The sequence below is a fragment of the Rhinolophus ferrumequinum genome, chromosome 24, assembly GCF_004115265.2.
Source record: "Rhinolophus ferrumequinum isolate MPI-CBG mRhiFer1 chromosome 24, mRhiFer1_v1.p, whole genome shotgun sequence".
In the NCBI taxonomy this organism is placed as follows: domain Eukaryota; kingdom Metazoa; phylum Chordata; class Mammalia; order Chiroptera; family Rhinolophidae; genus Rhinolophus; species Rhinolophus ferrumequinum.
Genome location: NC_046307.1, coordinates 25,674,735 through 25,699,714, shown reverse-complemented (window position 1 = coordinate 25,699,714; position 24,980 = coordinate 25,674,735). Strand labels below are relative to the sequence as shown.

The 24,980-nt window shown below is 45.5% G+C and overlaps 2 protein-coding genes across 2 annotated transcripts in view; one reads left to right on the top strand and one right to left on the bottom strand.

Moving 5' to 3' along the window:
• The window catches only part of CNOT8 (CCR4-NOT transcription complex subunit 8), a 32,700-nt gene extending 18,464 nt beyond the window's left edge, over positions 1 to 14,236 (bottom strand). Inside the window, exon 1 of the mRNA XM_033096585.1 lies at positions 13,807 to 14,236. The gene's annotated coding sequence lies outside the window, so the exon portion shown is untranslated. The remainder of the gene's footprint in view (positions 1 to 13,806) is intronic.
• On the top strand, positions 1,589 to 24,980 carry FAXDC2 (fatty acid hydroxylase domain containing 2). The gene is given in 9 exon segments (XM_033096584.1): positions 1,589 to 1,888; positions 12,524 to 12,571; positions 14,612 to 14,703; positions 14,835 to 14,938; positions 17,507 to 17,628; positions 20,892 to 21,097; positions 21,564 to 21,669; positions 22,090 to 22,256; positions 22,963 to 24,980. Coding segments are annotated over 9 exon segments (1,299 nt in total). The 3' UTR covers positions 23,117 to 24,980.

The window sequence follows — 24,980 nt, the reverse complement described above, 5'->3', positions numbered from 1 at the left end:
TGAGATCACAAAGCTGGGGGGTGGCAGTTCTCAGGCTGAACTGTGACCTGCCTCCTTCCAGGATCTCAGGATCTCTTAAGAGTACTTTCTTTAAAGGAGATGAGCCAGGAAGGAGGTCTTACACAACTTTGAAATAGCAAGAAACCTGCGCAATTCCTCAAAGAGAGGATGGAGAGAAAACCCAGGAGGACTGAGGAGAGATTCTCATTTATGCCGACTCTCCTGAGGCCTTGTATGTGCCAGTTATTAGCGTCATGGAGATACATAAAGCTTCTATTTGAAATCATTATAGAAAATATTACCCGTTCCTCTAGGGAGTGCTGACCACATAAGCGAAAAACAGTTCAGAAAAAGAAAAAAACGAAAAACAAAAAACCAGTGGCAGAATAGTGAACAAGACCAGGAAGGAAATTTGGGGTGGGAGCATCATTATAAGCAATCAGATGGAGGTAGAGATAACAGAAAATAGGGGGGGAAATCTGCACGTGGCAAGTGATACTTAGGGCATTAAAAAGCAGGAAGTACTGAGGGTTAATTTCACTGGAGAGCAACTAGATTAAGGTGGGCCTTGGAAGTTAGGTAGCGAGGTTTGATCAGTACACAGAGAGACTTGGTCCACCGGGGAATACATACATTATCTAAATACCTGGAATATTGAAAAAATAATTGGTACCTGAAAGCAGAGATGAGGAAAAACATGAACAAGTTGTACAAAATGTAATTTGCTTGTGAGCAAGCATTAAATGTTTATTGAGCACTTGCAATGTGCAAGGAATAGGCACGGAAAAATAATTAAGACATGGTCCTTTGTTGGCTAAATGAGGTATGGCACATCTATACAATGGGGTAGCCCGCAACCATGAAAAAGAATGTGGTATCACTCAAAGGTACTATATGAAACAATCTCAGCTTTTGAGTGTTAAGTGACAAAAGCAAGGAACAGAATAAGCACATATGGGGGCTGCTTCTAAAGAAGGGAGAGACATATGTGTTTGTATTTATATAAACAAGCTCACTGGGGAGGAATGAAAAAAGACTTTTTACTGTACACTTTTTTCACCCTCATGTATTTTATATCAGATGCCTATATTGCCTATTGAAAAATAATTTTTAGAAATTTAAAAATAAAAACTCAGTTCTTTTTCAAAGGTGCTCACCAGTTCATTTCATAGATTCTGTATCCTAATTTCATCTGCTTCAATCGAAGTGTAAACTTAACCTCTGCAGATGTCCCTTTCCTGCATCTAGACTCACTAGTTTAGTTGATGCATCTCTCTTTCCTTGCCTGCCCTCCTCAGCAACAGAAGCAATAAAAAATAAAAACTAAAAACAAAAAGAGAGAGAAAATGAGGTCCTCTTGTCAGTGTAAACTTTTTATCCATTTGGAGTGCCTGCCTCCTGCCTTCCACATTATCTGATAACCACATCTCTTATTGAAACTGCCTCCTACAGGAAAAGCGACATTTTCCTAAGTTGAGGAAGGAAGATGAAGGAAGTTTTTTAAAAGAAGAAAAAAAGCCCAGAGTTCGGCCAAACTGCTCTTTCAAGCTCCTGCCTAAACTGCCTATTTCCTCTCCGCTGTAAGGAGATGTCCTTTGGCAAGAAGGGTGTTTTTGTCTGCAGTCCACACAGGCTCATACTTTTTCTCTCATCACGTGCCTGGCTTGAGCCAGTGGGCTGCTCTGTAACATGATCACCAAGGCCAGCCTCCCCACCCACCCAAGTCACCACAGGGTTAGGCGCCAGCACAGCCACAGCGGCTGCCAAGGTAGGTGCTGACAGGGAAGAGAAAGCAGGCTTCAGCTGTGGCCGGGACCTTGGAGGAGCCGGGAAACAGCCCCCTGCGGAGGTGAACGGGAGCTGCTGCGGAGGAGAGCTGTTTGCCAAGGTCAGGACAAGTCCAAGTTCACTTAAAGTTCACTTAAAGAAGGGCAAAGTATATTATTTTCACCTCTGCCACTTCCGTGTCCTCTCCACTTATAATAGAGGTGAGATCTACATCTGAACACTGTCCCAGGATGGTTCCTTCCTCCCTCCCTCTCTCCCTCCCTCCCTTTCTTTCTCCTTCCCTCCCTTCTTTCCTTCCTGCTCCTTTCCTTCCTTCCTTTCTTCCTAATTAAACAATTTAAAATTTTTTAAGTGCGGTAAGATTAGTTTATAACATATAAGTTTCAGCTGTGCAACATTATAATTTGACATCTGTATATCGTACATCATGCTCACCACCAGAAGTCTAGTTTCTCTCCATCACCATACAATTGACGCCCTTTACCTGTTTTGCCCTCCCTCCACCCCCCTTCCTCTCTGGCCACCACTGATCTGTTGTCTGCCTCTGTCAGTTTGCTTTGTGTTTATTTTGTTGTTCTTTGCTCATTTTTGTGTTTATGTTCCACATGTGAATGAAGTCTTACGGTATTAGTCTTTTTCCATCTGACTTACTTAACTTAGTATAATACCCTAAAGGTCCATCCATGTTGTCACAAATGACAGCAGTTTACTTTTTTATGGCTGAGTAGTATTCCATTGTGTGTGTGGAATACACACACACATCACATCTTTATCCATTCATTTGTCAATGGACACGTAATTTCCATATCTTGACTAATGTAAATAATGCTGCAATGAACATAGGTATGCATATATCTTTATGAACTGGTATTTCATATTCTTCAGATAAATACTCGGAAGTGAAATAGCTGGATCTTACTGTAGTTTGAGGAGTCTCCACATTGTTTTCCATAGTGGCTACACCAATTTACAATCCCACCAACGGCGCACAAGTGTTTTCTTTTCTCTGCATCCTCTCCAGCACTTGTTTCTTGTCCTTTAGGTGACAGCCATTCTAACCGGTGTGAGATGGTATCTCATTATGGTTTTGATTTGCATTTCCCTAATAATTAGTGATGTTGCACATCTTTTCATGTGCCTGTTGGCCATCTGTTTGTCTTTGGAAAAATGCCTACTCAGATCCCCTGCCCATATGTTCATTGGGTTGTTTATTTTTTGTTGTTGAGATGTATGAGTTCTTTATATATTTTGGATATTAACCCCTTATCAGATATATGATTTACAAATATCTTCTCCCATTCAGTAGGTTGCCTTTTCATTTTCTTGATGGTTTCCTTTGCTGTGCAAAAGGTTTTTAGTTTGATATATTCCCATTTATTTATTTTTGCTTTTGTTTCCTTTGCCATTGGAGTTGAATCCACAAAAACGTTGCTAAGACTGATATCCAAAAGCTTAGCATCTATATTGTATGGTTTCAGGTCTTACATTGAAGTCCTTAATCCATTTTGAGTTAATTTTTGATTGTGGTTGTAAGATAGTCATCTAGTTTCATTCTTTTGCATGTTGCTGCTGGGATGTTTTCTTAGTGCAGAGAGTCCCCTGCATGTCACTCACTAATGTCTGCATCCTCTGCCTGTGTTTGGACCTCCTCCCATCTACTTCCTCTGTAGTCTTGTTTTTCTAGCAATTGACAGGTAATTCTGTCATGTGGACTGGTTTTGGCTTCAAAATCATGTGAAAGAGAAACTCCCAAGTCAGAACTGGAAGAGGAAAATCTAACTGGAAGAGACTGGCGGGAAGCAACTATGGTTGAATTGCTTCTACTCTCTAACCTGCCAGAGTCACCTGGAAGGGATGGGGCCAATTACCAAAGTCTTAAAATGGTAAAGGCCCAAGATAGGTGTGTGGCCTAGGAGCTGGACGACCAGGTCAAAGCTGTTTTGGGATTCATCACCAGTGGCTCTGGTTTTAGACTTGCTAGTGGCCTGGTGGTACCTATGGAAGATACTACCTATTTATGCTATTCCAAAAAAACACGTATAGCACCAGGCAAAGTGTTAGGAAGCTTAGATTTTGCCAGAAACTGTGTGGACTTCAGAACAAGTCAGTTCTGTTATTTTGTCCTAACAAAGGTTACTGGGTGAGAGGAATATTCAGTCAGTGTGTATAAATGGGAGTGAACAGTAGGTCAGGGGTTTTAAGTGTGTTCATACAGGCCCTTTGGGGCTTACGGCAAGCAAGACAAGATACAGACTTGTGGCTGCTCCGGTTTCATGTGCAATTCCAACTAAATTTCTTTGGTAGAAATATAAAGATTCAGTTCAACTTAGTGTAACAGAAATGCCCTGAGCATCAGCTTCTGACCTTAGAAAGGAACATCATTAGTACAGGGAAAGGTGCTAAAAGGTTCAATAGCAAATGTTGGGCAAAACACAACATTTTATATTCATTTCCCATTCTTTCATTTATTCAACAAATACTTCCTGAGTACGTGCTCCGTGCAGGACTTGTGTTTGGTGCTGTGAATACAGTAAACAAGGTAGGCAGGCTTTTAGCCTCCTAGGCACGCAGTCCAGGGAGGCTGTAGGCTCTTAAGGGTTCAAGTACCCGGCAGTGAAAGCAGTGAAGGGAGCATGGCTAAAACAGTCCAAGGGGAGTCATTCTTGTCTCAGAGTTTAACCTTTCCCTTCGTGCATTTCATCTTCTTGAATGCATATCCTTTCCCGTAAAAGCCTCCCTTATGCTCAGAGCTTGGTCAGAGCAGCTCCTCAAAACCCCTTTCACCAGAGGCGCTAAGCTGTGTGATTGCATTTCAGGTTAGTCTCAGCCTTGGAGGCTTTTTCTAAGAGTACAAACAGCTCAGAGTACCAGTCCTCATGTCAGCAGCCCTCTCTCCCTGTATCATTTCCCATTTATGAAACAGATGTTCATAATGTTCCAAAACGTTTTGTACACCTGTTCCAAAAACAGATGTAGCACCAGGCAAAGTGTTAGGAAGCCTGAGTTTTGCCAGGAAGTGTGTGGAGTTCGGAACAAGTCAGTTCTGCTATCTAGACCTATCTCCTTAGCTAGTACATGGAAGGAGTAGACCAGATGACACATGAGGTCTTTTTTTTTTCCCCTTTTTTCCTCTCCTCTAAAAGTAAATAATTCTAATAATTTCACAAGATGTTTACAAAGAAACCCTGCACATTCACATAAAGATGATATGTCTTACACATATAAAATGGGAACATCCATCAACCATGCAAAATATCTAGGAACCCAGAATCGGAAAGGATCAGGCTCCAGACAAATAACATTTAAAATTAAATTCTCTCTACGCCTCCCACCCTCACCACATTTCCCCGTCCTGTATTCAGATCCTTGAAATCATGAACATCAGCTGTAGCCTCACTGTGTCACTTACCTAGATTTGGGGATTCTGCAGTAAAAAGCTTGTACTGTCAGAATCTTCTGCTTTCGAAAGAACCGCACTAAAAAAGTATCTAACTTTGATAATCTCACAATATACATCAAATTGCCTTTAAGAGGGAATCAGTTCATTATTATAAAGCATTAGAATATTTACTTTTGGGTGCATTTCATTTCCTTCTCTTCCCTGGATGCATTCCCATCATGAATGCTATTTCATGTTCTCCTCCTATATACTTTTTCACTTGGAAAATCAAAGGTACATAGCATTACTTTATTAAATAGAGCAAGAAGCTTGTCTTATTCATCTTCATATCCCCTGTGCCTCGCGTTGTATCTGGCACACAATAAATTGTTTCTTAAAAGGATGATTAATATTTTAGAGAAACATGTTCTATTTTCCTTTGGTATTAAACACACACACACACACACATACACACAATCGAATCCATTATTTATGGCAAATAGAGACTGATCTCATTCCATTGTGTCCCTTTACAATCCTGATGCCTACCCTGCATTCATCAACATCCGTACATTCTTTACTTTTTGCAGACTCAGTTAGTATAATGAGCACTGAATTCAAGTTCTTCCAATAAATAGCTGTGTAATTTGAATATCTCCAGCCTCCCATTTCTTCAGATGGATAATGGGGGCATGAGAATAGAGGAGCTTAAGACAACTTCGAGTTCTTAGATGAAAGACCCCGAAAGGTAGAGAAAAAGTCAGAGAGAGGAAGCACAACAAAAATGTAGTGATTATAGTACCTTCACGTATTAAATATTTAATAATTATTGTTTTTTAAAACATTTCTTTTAAGTTTTCAGTTACAGTCGAATACAATATTATATTAGTTTCAGGTGTACAGCATAATGATTAGACATTTATACAACTTACAAAATGATCACCTCAATAAATCTAGTCCCCATCTGACACCATACAAAGTTATTATAATATTATTGACTATATTCCCTATGCTATACCGTACATCCCCATGACTATTTCGTAACAACCAATTTGTACTTCTTAATCCCTTCTCCTTTTTCACCCATCTCCCCAATCCCCCCGTCATCTACCAACCATCAAAATGTTTTCTTTATCTACCAGTTTGTTTCTATTTTGTTTGTTCATTTACTTTGTTCTTTAGATTCCACATCTAAGTGAAATCGTGTCATTTAGTTTTCTCTGTCGGACTTAACTCCACTCAGTTGTGGATTTTCTTTGCCCACATCTCTAACTTGAGCACTACCATTGGCAAACAATGTTAAAGAACTTCTCTGGGTGAAGACACATCTGCCCACTATTCTCCCCTAGGACCTTTCTGACTGACTCTGTTCAGTAAAACTGAAAACATGTTTGCAGGCAGGTAGAGAGGCACAGCAAACAAGCTGCTTTGGCATAAAATATTCAGCAGAAGGATACAGTGCAGAACGACACGGTGTGTCTCTTAGAAGAGTCAGCTACCTAGATAAATATCTTCGGAGAAGCAAATGGGAGAATTGGTTTAGCCAAAGAACAAATGGCATGTTAGGAAATACTTGGTCACTTCTAATAAAATCAGATGTCAACAGATAAATGCTGTGACTTCTGCAGACAAAGGGGCCTTTTCACCGTCAGAAGTTAAACAGTCACTTTGCCTTTGGCCAGAAGGTTTACGTGGAGCAGAGGGTTCCAAGGTCAAATTTACATGCTGTTTCCATTACATGGACACATTGAGCATCAGCACCCTGCCTTGTGAAATCAACCAGAGTTGCCTCCTCCCAGGGTCAAGGTCTTATTGTACTGGTGTCACCCTCGTCTCCCTTACATTTTGTTCTTAATTTTAATATCTGGTTCTGTTTATGTATAGTCTATCCCCAGCCTCCATCTCACAAGAGTTTGAGATAGCTTCCAATAAAAGGATAGATACAATGTAACAGCTGCAAATAAATGAAAACTGATTAGAAGCCATCAGGCACTCAGTAGCTATCTTTCATACTGTTTTGATGGGACGGGAGGGGTTGTCATACGTAGAGAAAAGAACCAAGTGCTTTACTGCTATTGCTTTGCTTTCAGACCACATAAAATTGCTAACAAAACTGAAGGAAGGGGAGGGGGAGGAGAAGAAGAAAAAACAGGGTATTGGGCTAGCCAGGTGGCTCAGGTTGTTGGAGTGCCATGCACCTAGGTCACGGGTTCGATTCCCACATGGGACAGTGAGCTGCGCCCTCTACAGCTAAGACTGTGAACAATGGCTCTCCCTGGAACTGGGCTGCCGTGAGCAGCCAGAGGTCAGCGTGAGCTGCTATGTGCTGCCATGGGCTACCATGTCCTGCCACGAGCGGCCGGTGGCCAGCGAGAGTGGTCGGCAGCCAGCATGAGTGGCCGGCAGCCGGCGAGAGCTGCCGTGAACTGCTGTGAGCGGCAACTGACTGCCTGGGGTGAGGTAGGGGGAAGCGCAAGGCTCATGATACCAGCCTGGGCCAGGGAGCTGTGTCCTCCACAACTAGACTGAGAAACAACGGCTGGAACCGGAGTGCGGGGGCGAGGGAGGAGGAAGAAGGGGGGAAAAAAAGAAGAAAAAACAGGGTACTGGTTCTTAATCATTATAGTTACCTTTAACAATCCAATGAAAGCCATGGATCTTTCTACCCTGAACAATGAACGTGGAAAAACTGGCATACAATTTCAGCAGCAACAAAGACTTCTCAAAGCCCTTCAGGAATTGAAATTAATTCCATTTAGAGTAAAAGGAGAGCTAATAACTCTATGACTCTTTAATAGAATGTTTCCTGTGAATGGGCATTGAATTATATTTAACATTTTTTTAATGTTTCTGAATAGGTAAAATATGCTCACGGTACAAAATTCAAAAGGGACAAAAGGCACATGGTAAAAAGATAGTCTTCCTTCTGTCCTGTCCCTCAGCTGCCCAGTTCACCTCACCAGAAGCCACCATAGTAACTATGGTTTCATAGCTATTCTTCCAGCAATAGTCTAGTATTCTATATTATTTTATGCATACATAAACAGCATACACATACACACACGCACAGTTGCATATGTTCCACACATAGCTTTTTTCACAGTACTTCTGGAGAGTACACACAAAGCTGCCTTATTCCTTTAAGGGCTACAGAATGTTTTATTACTGGATGTACTATAATATAGTTAACCAATTGTTTCTTAATGGAGTTTAGGTTGTTTCCAATCTCTAGCTATTAAAAACAATTTCACAATGAACATCCTTTTATATACCTAATTTTTTATATACGTACAGTGTTATATAATAGAAAAAAACCTCAGGAAGTGCGATTGAGCTTTAAATTTAACTCTGAACTTACTGGCAGCCAAAGCAAAAAGGGTGGGGGGGGCGGGCCAAAATGGATTGCCTATTTCTTTTTTGCATTTCACAAGAAAGCACACACTGTCACTTCTTCCAAAGAGGAAAACTTCCGTGCACTAAATTCTTCATAGGAATTTTTCATCTGTATTCTCATAAAAAGTGCCTGCTTCTTTGGGAGAATTAAATAATGGAGTAAGGAATATCTTCAAGGGCAGGTTTGGTATTCATATGGGAGATGCTACATCTATCTCGGTTTTTTTGTTTTTTAAATAGTGTACCTAAAACCCAGCATTCCTTGGGTAAGCTAAAACACAATCTGGGAGGGCAAGGTTCAGTTCAGAAGTTGGAGACCAGGAATCCAAGAACACAGAGAAAGCCGGGGCATTGTTCTCCTTTAAAGAGTTCTTGGCATGCCAGATCTTCTGCCCTACTAAGTACTTTCTTAGCTTTGGCCCAGATCTCAAGACCAGTACTTTGTATATAGATTTTGAAATGATGGGTGTATGTATCTAGACATAGTTTCTCCTTCATCTTTGTAACTCCAGAGTTACCTGCACATAATAAGTTCTTTATCAATGTTTCTGGACAGAGTGGACAAGCTTCTAAAGATCAAAGACCATGTTTCATTTGGCTTCTTGAGCTTGTAGCAAAGATAGCGGTGACGATAAGCCACTGGGAAAGGCGAGGATGAGACTTTGACTTGTAAGTGAAGTTCCTGTGGCCTGGCATAGCAAAAAGAGTCCTGGAAGCTTAAAAAACAAACAAACAAACAAACAAACAATCCCCTCAGCTTCCTTCCCAAACAGGCTGGTTATCTCAACAGAGCCTTTCACACTTCCTAACAGCACTGAGGAGGGAAATCCATGGTGATATGAAGGTCCTACCTGTCTGCAAATGGTTTGCAGACATTTAGACCTCAAAGTCTTTCCCAACTTGCAGTGTTTCCTTTAATATTTGCTTCCTTGTCGTGAAGACACTTGACAGGCTTAGCCCCAAAGGTACCTAGCACCACTGTCTTCCTCATGCCTAATGAGCTGTGCTTCTGGGGGCTCCAGGCAGCAGGCAAACTGCAGGGCTGAACATGACCCTGCCTCATCCGAGAATCCCGTCCCTGTGTGAGGGTGGCTTTTCTGACTGGGGCCTTGTGCACCTTGACAATGTGGGTCTAACTCAGGATTGGGCCAACCAGAATTGCTCCAGACAAGGAAGGTGCAGAAAATTATTATTTAAAAAAGAATTCTTTGGAGTCCTTACAAACCCAGATTAGTAAGGAATTTGCGTTGTCCTCAATGTGGGGCAGGGGTGTTTCCCATCCGTTGGGACTGAGACTTCCCGTCCCGAAATGCTTGCTGAAGCCTCAGGTGGTACAGAACATGCCTGTGGAGCACTGCACAAGGGCACCTGATCGCCGTACTGGGTCAGAACAAGGAGTGGGTGCCTGCAGCCTCATGCTATTACTTCTCTTTCATTGGTTTTCATGAAACCCACAGTGAGGCAGAACTCCACACCCACAAGCCACAACAGGTACCCTTGTTTCAGCCAGGCAATAGAGGGAGCTGGAGGAGGGAGCACGGATAGCAAAGCAGGCCCAGGTGGGGCTGGGGGGTGGAGAGAGGTGGTGGCAATAGAGTGGCTGAAATCCATTCCCTGCTTCCAGGTGAGGGCTGGGCAAACAACGCACCAAACATTCTGGTGCATTTCTGGTGCCTCTCTCCCTGACTGGGTATCAAGTGTCCCAGGACTTCTCCCTGACAGGCTTTTTCTCGAAGCTGACTGCATCCCTCCTGCTAGAATGTAATTCAGTGGATATGGTAAGCAGCTTGCATATCACCTCCTTCTGCTATGCTAACTCCTCGAACCGCTGAAGGCACTTTCTAGATCATCATTCTCTCTTCCTTCTTTCTGCCTAAGTAATCCATAAGAAGTGTGGGTCAAGGGAAACAGTATTTCGTAAGGTAATTAGCTGGTAAACATGCACTTAGAATAATAAAACCAAGTACAATCATACCAAAAAGAATAAAATGTCCTTAGAGATATGGGAAGCTGGGCCCTGATCCTGGCTTCGCCATCTATAAACTCTGGGAGGTCACCTGGCTTCATTCTGGTCACATAGCAGAACCAAATGATCTGTTATGCTCCTCTTCAGCCAGGTTATGACACTATTCAGTAGGGACAGTAATACATGCTGATGAGTATTTGGAGAAATCAGAATCCTTATATATTGCTGTGGAGAATGTAAGGTGGTGCAACCACTTGGAAAACAGTTTGGCAGTTCCTCAAAAGGTTAAATAGAGTTCCCATATGACCCAGAAACTTCACTTCTAGGCATATATCCTGGAGAAATTAAAAAAAAAAAAAATGTATGTGTGTCTACACAAAAACTTGTGCATGAATGCTCATAGCATTTCTCAGATTAACCACAAAGTGACAACAACCCAAATGTCCATCAACAGATGAATGGATGACCAAAATAGGATCTATCCATATAATACAATGTTATTTGGTAATAAAAAGGAATGAAGTGCCGACAGGTGCTACAACATGGATGAACCTTGACAACATTGGGCTAAAATGCAAGAAACCAGTCACAAAGGACCGCATATTGTATGATTCCATTTATATGAAATGTCCAGAATCGGCAAGTCCATAGAAATGGAAAGTGGATTAATGGTTGCCTAGGGCTGGAGGAGGGGGTGGGAGGAAAGGAGGATGGGAAATGGCGGCTGAGGGGGTGCAGGTTTCTCTCTTGGGTGATGAAAATATTCTAAAATCAATTGTGATGAGTGCATAACTCTGTAAATATACTAAAAGCCATGTAAATGTACACTTTTAAATGGATATGTTGTATGGCATGTGAATTATGTATCAATACAGATTATTTGTAAAAAGTGTAAGAACAAATACAAATAAGTCCCCTTAGCTTCACTAGCAGGGCACGTGGTCAAAATTTTGGATGTTTGCCATGCTCATGGATGAGAAGTAATATTTTATTGTAGTTTTAATTCACATTTCTCTTTATGGAGGAGGTTCAACATCTGTTCAATTGAAAGTCCATTTATATTGATTTCTCTTTATCATATACTAAATTCCCATATATATTTTTAGGTGTATGTCTGGACTTTCTAATCTGTAATATATGTCTGCCTATTCATGGGCTAGCCACACACTTTTAATTATTAAAGATTTGTAATAAAATATGTAGTGGGATACTCAATAAAGTCAACTGTCCAGCAACTCAAGTGCCCGCCCACCAAACCCAGCCACTGTCGCAGGCTGTCACCTTCCCAGAAAAGTCATGCGTTATTTCAAATATGTAGAAACACTTTAAGTTTGTTGCAAAAACACTTAAAAAGAATACCAAGAAATGTGATAAAGAAGAGACTGAAAAAGTCCTGGGTCACAAAACCGGTAAGTGACAGACACGACGGAGAGATGGCCTTGAGAAAGGTATCAGATTTTGAGGCTCCCTGTCTTAATGATTTCTACCTGTAAATATACCTGTTGTTTGAATCACATTGAACAGCTTGCAAAATGCTTCGATTTCAATCGGCATGACAGATCCAGGCCATGTGTGGTAACCTGACTTCACAGAGGTTAAGGAAGCTGTCTAAGTAGGTAGGGGGCAGAGCCCTGGCTTCTGTCCTGGTTTCTTGGGGCCACGGGTTATTGGCAGTTAGGGAAGAGTGGGGGGTCCGGGGACAGAGATTTCTTCTGAATGAGACAGGTCGTTCTGGGGCAGAGTGAAGCTATTAAAAAAAAAAAAATAGATTTGTCACAGACCATACCTGAGAAAGCCAGTTCCAGGCAAAGTCCCCTTGCCAACCCCGATTCAGAGTAGCGATGCCCAGAGCAATTCAGTCGCTGGAGGTGGGGCCCAGGTGGTTTTAATGAGTAGCCAGCTTTAAAAATCACAGCTAGCCATTCCCCTTGACTTTCCTATTCCCTTGGTTGCGTGTAAAAATGACATCCAGACTCAACTGTGCTTTCTTTTTCCAGATGAAGGGAGAAGCTGGAAGTAAGCTACATGATGAGAAGCCTAAGCAGGTAAATGCCAGCACCCCACCCACCAAACTGGTGAGAATTTAGCCAGTGACTCTTTCCATGTGTGCGCTTGCTGCATTTGCTGCACATCTGACATCTCCCCCAGGGTTTAGGGGTAGCTGACACTTTGGTGATTTGCTCATTTCAGTAGCTGAGCTGAGACCACTTGACCCCAACCTGCTTTATAACCAAAGCCCCTTTTTCTGCACCACGGAGCAGCCCTGCATGAGGGTAGTGGCAAAACCCAATAGCTGTCCTGCCACGGTCTCTTGGCCCTTAGAATGTCCCATGCCTTGGGCCTTTGGAGCCACACCTTTCTAGCACTGCCCTGGGGACAAGAGAAGCCCACTGGGGGCTGGGAACCAACTCTTGATCTCAGCTCAGCTGCCTTCTGCATTGTGAGCTCCCGCACTTCACAGAGGTCTTTGTCCTGTGTATAGTCCTTTCACTTGGGGTGCTGGAGGGAGAGAAAACACCATAATCCCTGAAAAAAATCTAATCCTGTATGTGAAATTGAGGATTTCAACTTGACTTAGCTTGATGTGATTAAACTCAAATGAAAACTTCCTAGTGAGTTTGGAAAAGTTCATGAAAAGGGTCCTCTGAATCCAAGAAAAGGAATAATTTCAAAAGCCCAAGGTAACCTGCCTGACAAGCTTGGGGTGGTGACCTTTGAATGGCCTGTGTAAGAGAACAAGTTCCTATCGGCCTGTGGATCCAGCCCTGAGGGAGAGGGAGGGAAGAAGCGGGGAGGAGGGAGAGGGAGAAGGTGAGGGACAAGGGAGAGAGAAGCTCATTTCTAGATCTCAAGACCCAGATGAACACCAGCCCTTTAAAAACTTTCCACAGGCCATGGAAGATGACCTCCTTCTTTTTGGTCTTTTGATCAAGAGTAGAACAGGCCAGGCCAAGAAGAAATGACTCAGTGCAGATTCAGGCTGCTCTGAATGGGTCAGTCAACACAATCTGCTCCTTCAGATCTCAAACGTCTGGGTTAAAACGTAGTGTCTGTGCTGTTTGATCAGCTCCCCTCGACACCACCCCGACACCACCCCGACCCCTCGTAAGTGGCCCAGCTCCCTAAATACACGTCAGCCCAGCACAGAGCTATAAGCACCGCCACCTCCAGTTCTGTCCCATGGAAGAGCCTGAGCAGGACGGCTTCCTCTGGGCTTAGAAACAGGATGGGAGGGCCATTTGTAGTTCCTGTCCACGGCACAGGGAAACCCGTGACTCACCTGGAGGCCAGTGTTTTCCTTCTCCAAGTCTGGGAGCTCGTTTGAGCACCACACTTGCAATAACCTCTACTTTAGGCTCTTGGAGGAGAACAGAGAAGGACCTCCCAGCGACTGCCAGTGGTCTGTTCTTTGCCCTTAGAACCGCTCATCGTCCTGTCCAGTTGGCTGATCTCGCTGGAAGGCAGAGGGATCATTAAGAGGCAGAACATGTGTGTTCATTCACTCTTTTCTTCACGGGCAAGAGGGTGATAGGGATGGGAAAACAGGCCAGGCTCCTGAATACAATGAAGTCCCTCTGTCCTCATGACGGATTCTGCAGGTTCTCTGTGATGGCTGTCTCAGCCTTGCCTGCCCATTGGAATTAGCTGGGGTGCTTTTAAAAACCTGGAGGCCCAGGCTCCACCCCAAACACTCTATGTCCTTGGGCTGGGGAGGGACCTGGACTCCTGGATTTTTAAAAAGCTCCCAGGTGATTGCAATGTGTACATAATTGGGCATCTCAGTTCAACAAGAAGACAGCTGATGGAAGGCTGGGCGACAGACTTACCTGCCAGTGTCTCTGGAGCCAGGTTGGTTCCTTTCCCTCTCCCAACCTTGACCTCTCGTTTTCATAAACACACCCATGTACAGCCCTAGAGCTCGTGATAAGGACGAGCCTCCCACAGAAACTGGGAAAAGGTCACTGACGTGCAATGCTCGCGTGCTTGAGGTCCTGACTGCTTGTCACACCTGTCAGGCCTCAGCTGTGAGCTGTGAGTGAAGGCAGGAGGCTAGCTGGGACCTGACACTTTCTTATCCTCCCCAGGAGGGACATATCTGGGGCTCCATGAGGAAGACTGCTTTCATCCTGGGCTCTGGCCTTCTCTTGCTTGTGGCCTTCTGGAACTCAGTCACATGGTGAGTCTGCTCCACCAGCTTGAATTCAGCACCTGGGGACAGTGTGGTGGTGGTCTGGGGGCAAAGCGTGAAGTAAGGGGCTGTCCGCCCATCAATCTTCACCCAGAAACCTGATTGATTTTCCTTTCAAGGCATCTTCAGAGATTTTGGGGTGCTTCTGGCCACTTCTGGCAAGCTGAGTGGGAGAGGTTGCTGTCTACATTTGAAGGAAAGGAGTGGATCCTTTTCATAATAGGTGAGCCTCCCAGACCACCAGGGCTTAGGGTTTGCGTACGTGATCATAGTTTAACTCTTTTTCTATTGTTCTCTACCTTGGGACTCTCAGCTCATTATTACAAGGAATAAGGATTTAAAGTTTAAGACAGTGTAACCCCCAAACTGCTAAGCTTGTGGGCAATCTAGAACAGACGTCCAAGGCTATCCAAGAAAAGAAGTTGAGAAATGGAGATCGCCCTCTCCCCAAAAGTAGAAAAATGAAAACAAGAAATAGTTTGTGTGAAAATAAAGGCATGTTTCAAGCAGTAATGCTGCTTCTAGATGTCAGGTCCACAAGCGCAGAGAGCCCTTGTATGTCATGCGAGGCTGTGTCCTTCTACCTGGTGCCATCTAGCTTTGGAGGCTGGACAGCAAGTGGTCACTCAGTATTTACTGACAGCATGAATGGCTTGAAACAAGCCTAAGAAAACATAGTGGAAGCAAAAGCCATTTCAACATATTTATAACAGCATTATCTACAATATTGACTGTCCTCAATCATACATTTATTCATTCAAATGATATTTATTAATGTTACTCTGTGCCAAATTTGTACCGAGGATAGAGAGATGTTTAAGATAAAGTGTTAGTCTATCCCATCAAAAAACCACGTCACAATCTAAAGGGGGAGATAAAAAAGGGTCAGTTGTCACAAAGCAAAAGTACAAATAAAATGTCCCTGACGATTGTTTTCAGCTGGAAGGACAACTCTGAAAATTAAATATAAATAGGTTCCATGCAATCTTAAGTAGCCATTGAAAAGAATAATGCCGATTGCAAATGTATATAGGGAAAGTGGCAGGAAAACATTCTATATACTCCTGTTACAGTGATGGGAAAACTATCTGTCACCAAGGTGATAAGAAAATATCAGAGAGAGAAAAGTATTTGCAATTTTAAGTGTTAGAGCTTGAAGAAAGTTCAAGACCATTTTTTGTGGTTTGCATTTTGTGTTCCTCAAGGAACCCTTGGATTTCCTAGTAGGCAACCACAAACCTAACAATTTAAAGTGTGTTATGTCTGAACATAAAAGTAAATGCGTGCTCACTGTTAAAATAAAAACCAGAAAATTCAAATAAGCATAAAGCTGAAAAAGCACCCCTTCTCTCCCATCCAAGAAGTAAGCACTGTTAATATATTAATACAGATCTTAAACTGGATATATGGTTGAACTTATAAGACACCAAATTTTTTAAAACTTTTTTTTTCGTTAAATATATTGTGGACACTTTTCCATGTCAGTTAATATAGATTTACGTAACATTTTAAGCTGCCCAGTCCATTCCAATGTATGTAATTACTCTCATCTATTTAGTTCATTTCCTACTAGTATCCTCTGGGATATTTGTGCCAATCATATTTCCCCACAGTGCTGGCCAAGTATTTTTCAGGAATCAACTGCCACAAGGCAGTGTGGTGATGGAGGAGGGACACAGAGACACAGAGTTAAGTCAAATGTCCTTGTCCCTTGGATAATGAATTAAGAGGAGGGAAAACATGGACAAAGAAAGTTAATAGTACAAGAGTTACGTAACATTGCGATGTCACTTGATTAACTGCCAGTTGGGGTGGACAAAGTGCTTGTTTGTTCACAGTAGGACATCAGCGATACTTGGAATGACTTCATGGGAAGATGGGATGTGAGGCAAAAAGCTCTCTAAATGTCAAGTCTTGATCGGTATTTGCTAATACATCCTGCAGAACACAGTGCTGTGGGATGACCATATAATACATTATCCAAATAGGGACATTTGTGAGAGTAAATGAGGTGTTAATAATTATACTGGAAAGACAGATGTCAATCGACATAGTCCTGGGCAAACAGAGATGCATGGCCATCCTATTAGGTATTCTGAGAAAAGAGTTCTGGGGTTACAAAAAAAAAAAAAAAAAGCCTGGGAAAGGTTGAGTTTAACAAAGTCAAACAGTTTCTTTGCTGCAGGAATTCTCAGAGCTGTTAACACACTAGTCCCGACCATGACTCTGCAAGACAGTATGGTAGAAAAGCTGTTTAACCAAGAAGCCCCTTGAGAGAGAGTTTCCTGCTTTGGGAAATGCTGACTGGACACCTGAAGTCACACTGCTCAGTTAGGAGGATGACAGGCAGTAGGTTCCCTGACTGACTCCTAGTTCAGGGCTCACTGTGAACCATAACATACAAAGCACTTCCTTTGCTTCTCCCTTCCATGGAAATTCATAAAGGATTCAGTGGGTACGGACTTCCAATTGTCAACCTAAATTCGTTTCTATTTTAGAGCATATACTTTTTGGGGGTCTCCAACCATCTAGAATATTCTTGTCCCCCTTTTACAACTAAGAAAATAAGTAGAGACACTCCTTACGTGACTGTTCAAGTTCCCCCAGCTAGTTTGTCATCTAAGACTAAAAGTAGATCCCCTGGCCCTGTGCACCAAGACCTCCGTGGCAAGGGACTGTCCCCAGTGCCGCCTCAGTTACCATCAAGTGTGTGTCCAGTTAATCCATGTGCTGTGAGAACCTGAAGTCACCCCGATTAAACAACCAACCTTCTTCTGCTTTCCAACTTTAGCTGCCACCCAGGTGCCCAGTTTGTGCTTCTGGGGCTTAAATGGGCTTCTACTGGTGGTTGACACAACTGGGAAACCCAACTTCATCGCCCGCTACCGAATTCAGGTTGGCAAGAATGAACCGGTAAGTTGCTGCAGCAACTCCTGGTCAAAGCCCAGAAAGCAGGAACTAAAGCCACACTCAAAATTCTCATCACTGGCCCCTGAGACTATGGCCAGGGTGAGCCAAGTTATGGTGTACAAGGCTCCCCTGCTTTAGAAGGTTAGGGAGGAAGTAATTGGGCCCAAATCTCAGAGCCAACCAGCCAAGACCACTGTTGTGGACCCACGCTGTCGCTGCCTGGCTACCCCCCAGCACTCTGGTCAGCATTTTAGGAACAGAAATGATCGGCTCAGCCTGGCAGTGGGCTGAGTCCCGAAGATGTCAGGCAGCTCCACCCTCAGGCATGGGAGCAGGGACAGCAATGGCCGGATGCTGAAACCATGGTGACAGCTGTCATGAGTGACGGAGATAGCTGTGGAAACAATGGTGGACTCCCTATACCAGATGGACAGTACGGATTCTGAATGTGTGAGTGGTGGTTGTTTTCCAAGCAGGTCCTCCTTCCCAGTTACTCAATTCAACCAATCGTACTTAGTTTATCCCTGATAAACGAGGCTTGGACACTGCTTGCGACAAACTCCTTCCTGGCCCAGGAGTGGCCCCGGGAAGGGAGCCCCAGAGCTTCCTGAGCCTGCCTTACCTGCTTGGTGCTCTGACAACCTCCAGGAGACTTTTCTTATCCAACAAGGAAGAAGTTGATTCTTCAACCCACGTTCTTTGCCCGCTCCACCCAAATCACATCCTGGCTTCTTGCCCAGAGAAGAACATCTTTCCATGATCTGCCCAGGCGCCGGGGTGAATCACCTCCGTTCTCAGGGCATTCTGCCCCAGCCCAGCCCTCCAGAAAGCAGAATGGGCGAAACATGCTGCCCTTGACTCAAGCTTTCGCAAAGCCCCTTCTTGAACCAGAGCTGTTGGCCTGGTTCACAGTCCCCCTCACGTGGGACAAGAGTGGCCAGCCATCCAGGGGGCTTCCTCCAGGTCTAGCTTGGCGGGCGTGGACTGGATCCCAAGTGTCGAAGCCAACGCTTGGCCGTTAAGAGCCAAGCCAATCTGTCAGACCAGGGCAGTCTCCTTCCCAGCACCACTGGCAGATGCTTACATCTTCAAGGCCAAGTACTGTAATAACCTTCATGGTTCACATGAGGAAATGGAGGCTTTGAGATGTGACATAGGCAGAACCGTGCTTCACACTCAAGCTTTGTGATGCCAGGGCTCATGCTCTTAACCACAAAGCCACAGCAGCTCAAGATACACACCTAGCACAGCAACACCTCACAGTCTACACTGGAGAGCCACACAGGGAAGGTGTTGCATTCTGCAGAAGCTGGGGTTCAGGAAGGAGCAGTGACTCACTCAAGGTCAGACTGTTACTAGGAAACAGAGTAAGGGCTCGTCTCACCTGACTCCAGATCCGGTGCTCCTACACTGGTTGCATCCTCAGGTGGACAGGTGGACATACAACTAAGATGGAACCCCGAAGGCCATTTAGTCTTTGGCCGATTCCAGGAAGGACTGAGCCCTAACCTAAGACATTCAGGTCCTCTATTGGGACCTGAATGCTGCAGGCAGACGTAATATCTGTGCCTGCTCTGTTGACTCTCCCTCTCCTGGATAGCGAGGTCACACCTCCTCTCTCCTCGAATCCCCAACACCTCCTCCCCTAACCAACTCCAACAGGAGGGCCTTGCTTCCTCTTCACTACACTGTAACAAGCAGAAGAGAGCTTCCACGCTTTCTACCACATCGGCCTCTGAGCCGCAGCTACACACACATGTTCTGCCTTCCCACCTGATCCAACAGGTGAATTCTCCTTGCTGCTGTTCCAGCCATCACTCCACTCTCTGTGCACTATACCTCGTTACCTCGTTTACTCTGGGGAAGTGTTCCACCAATTCTCCCTTCTCTTTCATGTATCTTTTTTTCAATTTTTTTCTCCCTCGCCTAGATTATTGCTCTGGATTATTACCAACGTGCCGTAATTTTTCCCATCTTAAAGCCAAACCACACAAAAACCCTTCCTCCATCTGCCATACTCAACTACCACTCACATTGTTGCTCTTTTCAGCAAAGCCCTTTGAAAGAGTTGTCTATACAGTTTCCAGTTCCTCTCTGTCTACTCTTTTCCCCAACATTTTGTAATTATAAATAATTATAAACATATATACAGAAGTTGAAAAAGTCGTCTAATGATCACTTATTTACATATCACCTACATTCACCAATTTTAAATATTTTACATTTGCTTCATCACTGTACAAAAATATAAATATCTATGCCTCTATAATTGTTTTGCTTAAACATTTGAAAGTAAGTTCCAGATATCATACAAGTTCACCCTAAATCCTTCAGCTTGCATTTCCTAAAATAATCACAAAACCATCATCTCTGAGCCAGTCAATACAGGTGGTACCTAGAAAAGACGGAGGAAGAGGACGGCTTGAATGAAGTCCAAGGACCACCATGAACCCAGGCTCACCTTGGGGCAGAAACCCCTCCAGCTTGCAGAAAACTCGGAGGAATCCCTTCTGACCAATCCTAAACCACGTCATCAGGCCCCAGGAAATGGTCACGGGGCTATTCCCGGGACCCTCAGCACTCTGATGAAAGGGTCAGGGGATTACTGATTCTTGGGGATATACTGGCTGCGGCATGGAGATTCAATGGGGTGTGGGCATTTGGGGCCAGCTCTTCAGGGACCCTGGAGAGAATGCTCAGGCCGGCCCCTATCCTGACAGCCTCACTGTGAAAATCAGAAGACCAGGTCACAGGAATTTAGGAGGGCAGATAGGCAGCCACCTGGCTCACGTCCTTCTGTGCTCTGGGCCTAGTCCAGTGAGGCTGGACCACAGGAGGAGGCAGATGACCCTGATGTCTACATCTGACCATGGTCACGGTTCTCAGGCTGAATAAGGATATCAACCTGAGAGCTGGCAGCCTTTTCCAAGCACCCTGGAGGCTCCCCAAGGGGCCTATCAGGAATACGTTGGGTTTGGCCAGAGAAACGGGGACAGTGCTGATAGTTGCAGAACCAGGAAGGATCAAGCAGGCTCAGGCAGAGACTGAAGGCTGCGGGAGGGGAGTTTCCAAAGGCAAGGGCATCACCAGATGTCCCACCCCAGGGCTGGGCAGCACTCAAGGACAGCTGGCTACGGCCAGGCATCAATCCTAGCATCCACCCCTGAATGAGGGCTGCCTGTGAGCAGGTCACAGTGGAGCCTAGTTTCTAGAAGCGAAAGACCTATTTCTCGCCTCTTGTCCATCTCCCTCCTTCTCTCGGGCAGGTGGACCCTGTGAAACTACGCCAGTCCATCCGTACGGTTCTCTTCAACCAGTTCATGATCTCTCTCCCCATCGTGGTCTTCCTCTATCTCCTCCTCAAGTTGTGGGGAGACCCCTGCCGCCGAGAGCTGCCCACTTTCCACTGGTTCCTCCTGGAGCTGGCCATCTTCACTCTGATCGAGGAGGTCATGTTCTACTACTCACACCGGTGAGCGGGCCCTGCCTGAGCACAGCTGGCTCCTCACACCCCCACGGCTCTTACAAAAGAGAAAACTGAGGCTGCTCCAGCCCATCCTCAAAAGCCTCCCAGGGAGACAGCTGTCCCCCAGCTGACAACTGAGACAACCAAGGAATGTCCAGAAAAGAGTCTTTTCCATTCACGTGTGTAGCAGGGCTTTTCCCACTCACTTCCTTAGTGAAGCATTTCTGGGCATCATACCCATTTTATAGCTCATACAACTGAGGTGGAGAGAGGCAAAGTAACCCGCCCCACGTTATGCAGTTATGCAGCCTAAGAGGTGGGCTTAGAACTCGATGGCAGGTCTGTCTGAATGCCAATGTGTTTTTAACTTCGCTCCGGAGATGTAACCCCTGGTCCCTACCTTTGGTTTCTTGTGGTCTGGTGGCGGAGAGAGGAAGGGAGATTGGCAGACTTTAACTATTAACTCTTCCAGGCTCCTTCACCACCCAGCATTCTATAAGAAAATCCATAAGAAACACCACGAGTGGACAGCCCCCATTGGCGTGATCTCGCTCTACGCCCACCCTGTCGAGCACGTGGTGAGTAGAGCGCTGCCCCAGAGGCAAAGGGCGCGGGACCAACCACCTTCCCGTGGTCTCCTGCAGAGAATGACCCCACTGGTTCCTTCCTTCTTCCCGTCAAATAGCTACCACTTACTGTTGACTTAGCATATGCCAGGCTATGCTAGATGTCCAATGTAAGTTATCTTGTTTAATCTTCCCAGCAACCTTTTTAATCCTCATGTTACTCATGAGCAAGTTAAGGCTCAAACCATTAAAATGTGTCCCAGGTCCCAAAGGTGTCCAATTCCATCAAATTAAGGTCCTGAAACTCTTCCAGCTTCTCCCAATCTGAGTCAAGGAAGTTTCCCTGGTACCACGCTGGGCGAGGGGAGCACCCACCGGGTCCTGCCCGCCCGCCTCCCTGAGGCGCCCCTTCTAACAGCCTTCTCCGTGCAGGTCTCCAACATGCTGCCGGTGATAGTGGGTCCCATAGTAATGGGCTCCCACTTATCCTCCATCACCATGTGGTTTTCCTTGGCCCTCGTCGTCACTTCCATCTCCCACTGCGGCTACCACCTGCCCTTCCTGCCCTCACCTGAATTCCATGACTACCACCATCTCAAGTAAGGTGCCTCCCCGCTGTGGGTCCTTGGGCAGTAACCTCCACCTTCGCTCCTGGGGCTTCTGCTAGCAGACACTGGTGTCTCAGTTTCAATGTGGGCGCTAGTGGAGGGAGAAGTCTGGAGGTGGGGAAAAGAACCACCACGCTCCCAGACTACCTTGCCATTTTCCTTCGTTCTGATACTGGATCTCCTGGCAGCTGGGTTTTTAACCTTTATTTAGGTCCAATGTATATGTACATAAAAATCCTGCATGCAGTTCAAGGGGAGCTGTGCACTCTCTGAAAGCCTCCAGGCTTTCTCAAGTGTGGTCTGTGAAACTGCACCAGAACCAACCCGAGATGTGCTTCTCAAATGCAGGCTCGTGGGTTCCACTCCAAGTACGCAGAACCCGAGTGTCTGTGGAGCAGGGAACAGAGCCTGGAAATCAGCATTTTAGTAAGTGTTCCAGGGGATTCTGATGCAGGTGGTCCCTGGACCTGCCTGAACAAGCCAAGCTCTGCCACAGGTTCTGAGTTGTGTGCACTGCAATCACACAGAGAGCTTTCCAAAGGAAGATGGCAGGTTTTCAGTCTGGAGTGGCTCCAGGAACGCGCAACAATTCCCTCGGTTATTCTGATGCATGCGGTCAGCATGGTGAGGGCAGGTGTGGGGCAGGAGAGGTCTGAGAGCAGCACGCCGGCCTTCACCACCCTCCTCTCTCCTCCAGGTTCAACCAGTGCTACGGGGTGCTGGGGGTGCTGGACCACCTCCACGGGACTGACACTTTGTTTAAGCAGACCAAGGCCTATGAGAGACACATCCTCCTGTTAGGCTTCACCCCACTCTCCGAGAGCATCCCCGACCCCCCGAAGATGGAGTGAGGGAGGGTGAAGATGGAATGAGGGAGGGTCGGAGTGCCATCCTGGCTGTCCCCTCAGCAGGGGACTGCTAAGGTAGCCTGAGGCTTCCTGTCCGCTCTTAACGACTTGCTCCTTCAGCCACGCACTCTAATGACAGCACCGCACTCTAATGACAGCACCGAGGGCAGGGGGGAGGTTGGCTTCCAGGAAATTCAGGGCCAAGGATGGGGCCAGGGCTCCCCCAACTTTCCCTGTTGTCCCTCAAGGGGACCATGAGTTGGCTTAAGGAAGAGGAAACAAACAGCTCCCCAGAATGGAGACCAGAGGGAAGAAACCTCCTGGCAAGTCCCCATGGTCCTCTGCTGTAAAAGGGAGGGGGGACCCCAGGTGACTCCTTGTGGAGGCAAGATGTAGAGAATGACAGAAGTGGCAGCGAGACTAGAGGTTACATGGCTCCAGAGAGCTACTTCTGGTGCCGGGTGGGGGTTGGGGGAAGAGCAGAACACATCACTTTACAAACCCCTCCTGCCCCAAAAGGCTTTTCTCACACCCTACACTCAGGCCAGGGCCTGGACACCTGGCTAATAGTCATGGGGGCCAAGTCCCCATTGCCCACCCACCACAGAGAGAGACAAAGGCTCCATTTGAATTAGTATGACCCACTGCAAACATCGCCTCTCTGAAAAAACACCAATTACAGGAGTTACTGCCTGGATTACAACTGAGCTACCAAGGAAGTGCAGGCTTCCATACACGGGAACCGAAGGCCAAACCCTGTGGGCCTGCTAAGCTGGGAGCCCTTTTATCCAGAGGGAAGGGTCAGAGCTATTGACCTTTGGGGACACTCAACTGAGGCCCCCAACTAGCCTCTCTGAAGCAAGACTAGAGGCTAGCACCCTCTTCCTCCTATGAGAAGGCAAGGAAAACTTGGCAAAGGGCCAAATCCTCATTTCCCCCCAAATGATTAGTCACTTGTTTCAATACCATTTATTCAGGATGATTTTAGCAATGCTGCCTTTCCAAATGAGAAACCTTACCTAAAATAAAACCAGAGCTGCTAGGGTTGAATCAGTCCCCACCCTGGCCTTCCCTCAGCAGCCACTGGCATTGCCAGGATCCCTGTGGCTCCTGAGGACAATTTGAAGGCCACCGTCATCAGTTACTAAATTCTTTATGTATACTTGGGCCTATTCCTGAACTTTCAGTTTTCTTATGTCATGATAAGAATCCACTGTAGTTTGAACATAATACTTTAACATTTGATATTGCCAAGTCTCCAGGCAGAACCATCAAAAAGGACTTCTTCCCATTAGCCCTAGGACCGCAGAGGACCTGCCCAATAGGCCGACTGGGAGCTTACCAGGCAGCGTCCTCCTTGGCCTTCCAAAGCCCCACCTTTGGTGTTGGTGGACCTGGCCCCTCCCTAGGACGGCCTGTGCCCTTAGCTTGAAGTACAAATTCCAGTATATCGATGCTCTAAGTTATGACAGCTGCTGGCTTGCATCCACAACCTGTTCCTACAAATACATTTGGACAATAGCCCATCTTCAGTACACTTAAGGGTAGAAAATGAGGAGCTCAGAGAAAGAGGAGGAATGACAACACTTTCCCTTTAAGGTCTTTAGATGTTGAAGTTACTGCAGGGGACCTAGGGGAACAAGAGGCTGTCCGCTCACCTCTTCTAGGCTCACCTCTTCTAGCAGGCGGGTGGTGGGGCCCTGGCAGAGGGGCCCAGTCCTTCCCTCTTCTGCATCAAACAGAATTGTTCTGAGTTTGGTAAACAAATAAGGCCTAGAAAAGGGTGAGGTCTCAAATCCCCAGCCGAAAGAAATGTGCATGTCAAGGGAGGAAGCATGGAAAATAAAATGGCCTCCTTTTAACTCCA